A 9,614-nucleotide genomic window follows, 5' to 3' on the forward strand; every position below is an offset into this window, starting at 1 on the left:
CAAAAGTAATTCAATTTGTCCTACTGTTCTGAGGTCAGCTCAAGTACATTCCATCCTTCCAAAGTATTTGTCTAATCTCTCCTCAAGAGAATCCATAGCTTCCTTAGGAGCCTATGCCTGTGCTTTGCCAATGCTTCTCATGTCTAATCTAAATCTCCCTTACATTCCCCTCTCAGTCTACCTTTTCCCAGACTAACTCAAATCAAATCTTTCAACATTTTGTCATGAGTCTTGTTTTCTAAGCTTTTTATTGTTCCGATTTCTCTTTTGCACCCTCCTAGACAGCTCCAGCACACCAGTGCTCAGTAGAGCAATTACCTCCTGTGCTTTGCATACAACACTCTTATTAATATATCAGAGAATGACACCTGGATCACATTATTTATTCACATGCAACTGGCGACCACTCTAACCCCGATCCTTTTCTGCTGTCCCGACGCCTAGCTAGATACTTCCTAATTTGCATCTATGAAGTTATTTCCTTCCCAAAAGTATTACTTTGCACTTTTCTTTATTGAATTTCATCTTTTTAGTTTTTCGATCGATTTGGCAGGATCTTTTTGACTTCTGACCTCATCCTCCAATATGCTTATAACTCCTCTGACCTTGTTGCCATCTTAAGCATACTCTCTAGTCCATTATCCAAGTCATAAATGAAAATATTGGCTAGTACAGGACCCAGGACAAACCTTTTCAGGACACCAATTTGATAAGCCTTTCCTATTTGTTAGCAAACCATTGATAACTACTCGTGAAATACAGATTTTCAACCAGTTGTGCCCTGTTTTACAGTTACTTCATCTAAACTCAGAAGCTTCTAAGAATGTCATGAGAAACTGTCAAGAACAGTACTGAAGTCAAGCTATATCACATCTACTATATCATCTACTATACATCTATTTAATCCATTAAGATGGTGACCTTGTCAAAAAAGGACAAAAAAAGCAAAGCGCTGGTTCCTGCATAATAAGCATTTAATCTTTTCTCCCTGCCGGCAGAATTTGCTGGAATTATAAACACTCAACTTACTTGCCTTGTGTTAGTTTAGCTTTAGATAAGAGCAGCCACACTGCAAACTAGAACTTGATCTACAATGTTCACAATGGTAATGCACTGAATCAGAAACAGAGCTAAGACTTCTGGGGATATAACCCCCAGTCTCATGCTTCCTTAAGGAGGAGATCTACTTCATAAATTCTCTCTCAGACACAGTGGGAGAACTTCTCTTTTTGTTCTGGATACATTAAAAGGACTAGTATCACTCAAACAGAAATAGCCTGCACTCACACTGAAGAGTGGCTCTGTTAACAGTAAATCAGATGTGACAGATAATTTGCCTAATAGCCTATTCTCCCTGATGAGCCAACCAATTTACATGAAAACCACTACCTCGCTAAAGTCTAAGGGTTTGTATGGGTGGAAAACACTCCAGTTAAGAGAAACAATTTAGTTATTCTTCAAGTTAACTTGCAGTGAAGTTTAAGTGCTACATTTTTCTGGTACAGTAATTCTAGCCAGATAATAAGAGAACAGAATAGATCATTTGATCTCTTTGGGTTATTTTTAAATTACAATAAAGTCCTCAGGTTCTCTCACCAATGGCACAAACAATTTAGGTAACTTACAGAAAAGGTTATATTTTCTGTAAAAAGAGATAACACAATCTGGCACCCCATCATAAATCATATGGTCCATGAAATTAAAGGCTAATGTTAAATTGTTCTTGCTTAAATTTCTGGAAAGGAGAATAAGTCTTAAGAACATAGTCTAAATATAGTCTTCAGGAAAGTATGATGGAGAAAGCAGTTACCTATCAGATGAGCTAAATAAAAGGTTTCAAATTTTCAAATGGAAAAAAAGAATTAAAGAGTCTGTAGGGCTTGCAATCCCACTTGCAGTCATTACCATTACTTTGGAAACCACTTCCCTATAAATTTTAGTATCTGAGCTAAACTTTTCTACACATACTCTTTATCCAAAAGAGTTGAAGAAGGAACTTGCTGTGAATCCCACCTACTTAGGCCATTCTTATGAGCCAACTGTTCAAATGCGGGAGCATTTTATAATCTGTATCAACGAAGAAGAATAGCCACTTCTGTCCCAGTCAGTGACGAGCAGAGGATTTTGGTTTTCCTCATCAAGAGGTATCATCTGAAATTATCTAGAACCAAAAAAACTGACAAAGATTCCTCCAGTAAATGAGCTTTGAGCCTATCATTTCGATTGCTCTGGTTTGAGATATAAAAGCACATACAAGTTGAAGAATTAGTATGAACACCACTTGTCAAGACACTATAGGAACAGAAGACCTAAACTGACATAAGAGAGGTGGCTGAAATGCAACCCCTGCTGACAAAAACAAACTGAGGGATGATTAGGAAATAAATACGACTTTATTTCCAAGATGTTCAGGAATCTGCAAGTCCACTAATATTATCTTTTTATTAACGTGACTAATTCCACAGCTTCCAAGACAAAGCGAGAAGCTCCTAACTTTGAGGAAGCAATATCATAAAGGGAACTATTTGCTAAGAAATTTCTTTTCCCTCATCAACAATAGCTGACAGGGAGACTCACGAGCCACATTATATGTTCTTAATAATCTCTCAGAACCTAAGTAATACAATCACAGAAATCAGAGATAGGAAAGTCTACCTCCCAGCCAGTACTGCAATACTTACAGTACCTATTCCAGTGCTAGCAGCAGACCAAAAGCAAGACTGGACTAAAACTCAGGTTTACTCCATCTCAAGCTCTATTCACAAGGCCACACTGTCCCCAGGGATACAATCAGATCGCTTTAGGAGATTATTTAATCAAGTAACAGACCACATTGTTCCCAATTTTCACCATTTTCTTTTTTTCTGAATTATTTTGAACTGTGCTGCAGCTGTCATACATTTTGGAAGACCTACAGCATCAACCTGGTTATTTTACATTATTTATTTTTCATTTCCAGACATACTGTTGGTATACAATCATGCTTATTCATCTCAGTATGCCGCACCATGATTATAAATATCGTTAATAATGCAGAATACCTTTTGGCACAGGACAGGGAGCAGAATCGCTTTGACCGTAGGAATTTACTAGCATATCCCATTTTTCCACATGCCTCACACTTCAGGAGTTCATTCTCGATTTCATCTAGTCCCTCTAAAGAAAAGAGCAGCATAAACAAGGTCAGTTTAAACGATATAAACATAATGCCATGTCATTTCTTATCTCTTAATTGGGCAAGTAGAGAGACTTCATAAAACAAACAACTGATTTGAATGCCACAAAGAAGGTAAGCAGAGAACTGAAGCCAAATCAGTGGATTACAGATTTTAATTTTACATACACACTTTTGAGGTTAATGAATTCTTTTATTTTAAAATATGTGCCTCTTTTTTAATTTACAGTATATGTACAAGGAGACAGTGTCTTCACAGCTAATCAACACCTTTTTCATATTTTAACTCTAGGAACGGAGCCTGTTAAACAATTCACTAAGAGTATCTGTCATTCCATATTCAAAATGCAAGATGTGTGGCTTAGCTGCAGTACATCAGATCATTGCAAAGCACCATTTCTCTTCCCTGAACAGAAGAAAATAGAAGTCTTATTATCTGAGGGTTTGGGGAAGCCACTGAAGCACTGGATCTAGTTTATAGAAAAGGTAGACATTTCAGTTTTAAGAAGCTCACGAAATTACCGTATTTAAAAAATGCTTTTGCTTTTTGAGCAAAGCTGCCCAGCCCCAGCATGATTCCTGGAAACATCACTAGATTTAGTTTCTCTTTAGTTCACATAAAACTGTGGTCATGTGCAAGTAAGTCATGATCATAACCTATGAACAATGTAATCAAACCTTTGTCATGCTCACTTGATTGCTTTAGTGCTGATACCTGGCTTGGGGAATCCTGTCCTCTGTTGCATTAAGGGGTGTCCCAGTCTCAAAATAAATTTTGCTTACTATTACATTATTAATTTCCCTATTTTACCATCACAGCCTATGATACAAAGTAACTGCAAGACAGTGGATGGTATTAATTATAAAAATTGTGTTTAGAGTCAATCAAAAAATTAAATATATTTAGTACAACACTGTTTAATCCCTATAACACAGAAATCTAATGTCACTGCACCCAACCACTTCAGATGAATCCTCCAAATTACCTTTCAGTTTCTAGTCCCTTAAGAAACCTAGATCACGTAAATGGTTGCAATAAAAATTATACTTGAATATAGGCTGTAAGTGCAGGATTTGTTGGAAGTAGAGGGGAAGCAAAATTCCAGACTGAAAATGTGTACCATGGAGCAGTAGCTCCCTCATTTATATTGAAGGACGTCCAGCCTTGGAATTTCCACTAATTGAAACTACAGAAGAATGACCCATCCAGAAAGGCAGTCCTTCAGGTAACCAGTAAATAAATAACCTTTAACTTTACCTGAAAACCAGTGCAATTACTGAGAACTGGTATGTTATGATGATTCATATGTGGCACAATACTCAATGATAGACCAGTTTTACTTATACAAGTTTGAACTTATAAGTGGCCCCAAAAGTGCAGCTCAGGTTGCCCATAGTATAATAATTCATAGTCCTACAAAAGCACAAACGATAGTGACAAAAGCACAAATGACAGGACCAAATTCCATTCTTTTCCAAGCAGATACAATGGGGAAAGTGTATTTTTTGGATCTATCTGATGTTCTAGAAGCAGCCCTGGAACTGACATACTCATAGGATTGTAAACAAACAGATCCATGGGAATAGTAACACCCAGACTAACTTCTCTGGTTAGATCCCATTAACATGAAGCTTTCCCATTTAACAGATTAAGTGATGCAGGAACAGATGCCTGGATTTGCAAAACCTGAAACAATAGCTCTGAAAGAAGACTTCAGCCTGCCCATTTATTTCAATGAATATTACTGATGTCAGCATTTAAAATATTTCCACTGGCATGTAAGTTAACGCAATGCTTTTCCACATGCAAGAAAAAGAGTGCTATGTTTGTATTATGAAGATCTGAACAGTTTACTGCAACAGCACATATTGGTACTGCCGCTAAATGGGTTTGAGTGATACTTTTTTTACACTTTCAATCAAGGAGGAAACAAACACGGCCCCTGAGCCACTTGAAGAGACAGAAACTCAAGAAACCTTGCAGGAAATATAAGAATCACCAAAAGAAAACAGTGCGTGGAACTGAGCAGAATCCATCAAGAGTGAGATACGCCTAAGGAGCATGCACAGTCATATTCTGAATATCTGCACAACAGTATTTTACATGGAGCAGGTTTGCTTTGTAGGCAGAGCTTTTAAAACTACTCTCAGCTGTTGGCCTCCACCAACCAATCCTGATCCACAATCTATGAAAAAACACAACTGGAGATGAGACAATGCTTATCCCACAGGTGAAAACACGGACAGAACAAATTGTTTTTAATTCAAATAAGCACACACAAATTTTTGCAGTATTTGTCTATTTTTCCTCAATTTTTCTGATTCACTGGGTACAGGTATACCTTATATCTCACTATTTATTCCCCTTCATTACACTATGTAAAATTCCCACTTGGGTTCTAGCTTTTTGGTTGCACTCTGTGAAATCCTGCGCTCCCAACTAACAAAAGATTCTGGTACAGCAGTTTAGCTCAAAGAACAGGACTTTGAACTTTCAATATTTTGAAATATTAACTTATCATGCAGCTTGCCAAATGCTCACTTATCTGCATTCTCAGTAGAACTGTAGAGATGAAAGCAATAAAGGAGCAAAACATAAATAAATCAATAACATTGAAAAGATTATCTGGAAAAAATTTCCCAAAACCATGGAGGTACCAGGATCCAATTATACTACTAAGGCTAAATAAATCACTTCCTAATCTAAAACTGAAAATCTTACCACTATGAAGTCTCCAGCTTTGGAAGCCGATATCAAAACTGTAGTAACAATGGGGGAGAGCCTTATGGCAATTGCTTAGAATTGGAAAATGTACCATGTCTAACCACCTCTGCCACTGAAGCAGGGAGATAGATTTATTTGATGAGTATATCTTCCTAGGGTAGAAAAAAAATGTAGAAACACAATGTAGATCATGCTAACTGGAAAGAAAGGGAGAACTCAAGAAGAGTGCAGAAGAAGTGGATGTCAGAAAACCTGCTGCACTGCACATGAAGTGTTTCTTCCTGAACATGTAATTTAGCTTATGATGGGAAAAATATTTTGTTAATAGGTTCTGTGATTGTTCTTGCAAGCGTCTCAAAGCTGGATAATCTTTCCTGGTTTACCTAATGAGCAACTGCAGATCACATACATGAAACAACCCTCAGCTGTCAAAAGTGACAGCTACAAACATCAATGCAAATGTCTAAATAACAACAACAAACTTTGCATCTGCTGAGAAACGATGTTTATTGTTAGCACAGAAAAGACCCATGAGAAATCTGTGGAAAATGAAACTAACTCAATATCTATCAATGTAAGTGCCAATTACTAACTCTTCCATCATAACTGCAAGCACTAAAAGGGTACACCAGCAGAGAGCAGAAGTCCCTTATATCTCTTAAAATATTCTGGCTGAAATACAGTATTAGTCATTAGCAATTATTTAGAACAGTCATGTTCAACCTTCTTACCTACTGGGCCAGCCTGGCATCACCAAGTCCATTCATGAGCAAACCCAGCCAGTATTCCCAGTCTGGCAGCCGGGTGGGCACAGTGGGCACCATCTGGCCATGTGGAAGGGAGCAGGGAACAGATCAGCCCCTATGCAGCTCCACAGGGGAAAGGAGCTTGACCTGGGCCCAGAGAGGGAAGGGGATGTGGGCCAGGTCCTAACCCAGGGAGGGAAGAGGATGCAAGTAGGGGGAAGAGGACATGGCTCAGCCCCAATGGGAGGGAAAGGCATGTCTCCAGGACCCGATCCAAAAGGGATCTCAACAAAGGAAGGGGTTGCAGCCTGGGCCAGCCTACCACATGGCCGTTGAGGATTTGGCAGAGGGGAAGTTGGCCATTTTAATAGCCACTGCTCCTTCAACACCAAATTTTCTGACCTATGTGGAGTCCCGTGGGCCAGATGCAATGGCTGTGGGCTACATTTGGCCTGAAGGCTACAGGTTGAGAATCCCTGATTTGGAAAGCTGCTATTTTGTTCATCTGATAGTTTAATATAAACCACAAAGTGTACATTTCCAGACATGCACAAGGTCGAACCTTTCCCAAGTTGTTGTAAGGCAAGTTCTGTCTCTCTGTCTGCATGTGTTGAAAAGTGTTAAGTGAACCTTATGCCACTATTAAATTTATCAAAATAATATCAAACAAATGACAGAACTTACCACATATAACAACTTTGAAAGCCTCCTGCCTCTGAGGCTTTCCATATCATCAACCAGGGATCCGGGTTTTCCATTTACTGCAGAAAAAGATGCATTTTCTCCTTTAAAGGAAAAAACATAGAAACTGCAGGTTTCCCTTGCAGGGTGGCAGAGTTCCAGCCTGCAAGGGGCTGCTTAGTGCTGGGGGGAACAGGAGGCGGCCAATCCAGTGTAGGGGGTACCACATGCACATGCATATGCACACATGCACGTAGCAGCCAGGCAGTGTGGTGAAGAGCAGCTCCACATATGCAAGTCTATGGGGTGGAGCATAGGTGAGGTGTAGGCGAGCAGAGGGGCAAAGGCAACATGTCAGGGGGCAGGGAAGCATAGGTTATATGTGGGAGGAGCATGGGGGGGTGACATATGCACCCCCAGATTTCTGTGCCCACAGCAGACACGGGGCTGTAGCCTGGCTGGACCAGCATGGACAGGAGGAGCTGCCTCCACAGCCCAGGGGGCAGGACCTGGCACAGGAGGGCAGAACAGGGTGGCAAGACTCACCGCTGCTGCCACCAGCACCAGGACCCCCATGCCAGCCATATCACCAGCAACATGAGTAGCAAACGGAGGAGGGGAGGGGGAAGCAATTCTGCCCCCACCTCCTCCCACCACCAGCCACTCATGCACCAGGCTGCAGCTCTGCCCCACTACCATGGCCTGGTTGCCACCAACGCTGCTCCCTCTCAGGCTGCAGCTCTACCCTGGAGGGAAGGTGGGGTGGAGGGTAGCGAAAGTAGCTGGGACATGGTGGTGGAGTGGAGCCATGGCTTGGCATATGAGTGGCTGGCAGCAGGAGGTCAGGGCAGCACAGGCCTCACCCAGTCTGTTAATACTTGCGCTGCTGGTGATGCAAGGGTCCCAGTGGTGATGGTGGTGGCAAAGAGTCTCATTACCTCGCTGCTCCCTCCCATGCTGGGTCCTGCCCACTGGACCACAGAGGCAGCTCCTGCCTGTGCTGGTATGGCCAGCCTGCAGCCCCATGCCCACTGTGGGTACACAAATCTGGTGGGGCATATGCCCTCCCATAACCCCTGACACATTGCCTATGGCATTGCCTATGGTCAGGCACCCGCTCTACCCCACAACCCCCCTGCCTCAGACACAGAGGAACTGGGCCTGAGGGGCTGCAGGTCAGGAGTGAAGAGCACCAGCAGGGACGGGGTGGGAGATGGTGGCTTCAAAGTGAAGGGCTTTGGCCTATCAGGGCTGCTCAGTGCCATAAAGTAGCCAGGGGGACAGCCACAGCAGGGTCTGTGTCCTGCTGAGTGAAGGGAGCAAGGGGAGCTCTGATGTTCTATAATAAAAAAACAAAATCAAACACCAAAATATATAGGTATTTAGAATTTATTTTGTTATAATGTTTAAGGCACTGTTAGGTTTCCAAATTGCTTTAAAATTGCTGAGGCTGCATGCTCTCGGTACATGGTTGTCATGGGAGACTTCAACTACCCGGACATCTCATGGGAAGAGCACTCTGCCAGATCTGAATGGTCACAAAGCTTCCTCACATGTGTGGACGACTCAAGAAGTCTGTGGACCAACCAGAGGTAAAGTGCTACTGGACCTGGAGGTAAAGCGCTACTGGACATCCCACTGGCCAAAGGGGATGATTTAGTCAGCAACCTAAGAATCAAAGGAAAGATGGGACACAGTGACCACGAGCTATTTATTTTTATTATCCATCACAAAGCTGGCAAGTCAGTCAGCAATGCAGAAGTCCTCGACTTTGGGAAAGCTGACTTTGATAAGCTCAGGAGGCTTGCTGTCGAGGCCCTAAGGGGCCATGAATCGACAGGGAGGGAAGTCCAAGATGAGTGGTTGCTTTTTAAGGGAGTAATCCTGAAAGCACAAGGAATGTCCATCCCATCTCAGAGGAAAGGTTGCAAAAGGGCACAGCAAGTCCCTTGGCTCAGCAACGAACTTGTGGACCTCTTACATCTAAAAAGAGAGGCTTATACAGGATGGAAGACAGGAATCACCACTAAGGAGGAGTATTCTGCACTGGTCTGTACCTGTAGGGAGCGAACCAGGAAAGCCAAGTCTGTAACCGAGCTCCAACTGGCTATACTTATCAAGGACAATAAAAAGACCTTGTAAAGGAACACCTTGAGAGGCTGGACACCTTCAAGTCAGCTAGTCCTAACAGATTCCACCACAGAGTACTTAAGAAGCTGGCAGATATCATAGCCCAGCAACTGGCAAGGATATTCAAGAACTCGTGGCAGTCAGGTGAAGTACCCAA

At 41.9% G+C, this 9,614-nt stretch overlaps 1 protein-coding gene across 6 annotated transcripts in view; it reads right to left on the reverse strand.

The window, feature by feature from the left end:
* PHC3 (polyhomeotic homolog 3) overlaps nucleotides 1-9,614 on the reverse strand; it is a 189,075-nt gene that overhangs the window by 5,555 nt on the left and 173,906 nt on the right. For all 6 annotated transcript variants that reach the window (XM_019503283.1, XM_019503281.1, XM_019503279.1 and 3 more), the window contains one exon: nucleotides 3,042-3,156. In XM_019503283.1, the coding sequence (XP_019358828.1) occupies nucleotides 3,042-3,156 (115 nt within the window). The remainder of the gene's footprint in view (nucleotides 1-3,041; nucleotides 3,157-9,614) is intronic.

This window comes from Gavialis gangeticus, unplaced genomic scaffold, assembly GCF_001723915.1.
Source record: "Gavialis gangeticus isolate Ggan-Ray unplaced genomic scaffold, GavGan_comp1, whole genome shotgun sequence".
NCBI classification, from domain to species: Eukaryota; Metazoa; Chordata; order Crocodylia; family Gavialidae; genus Gavialis; species Gavialis gangeticus.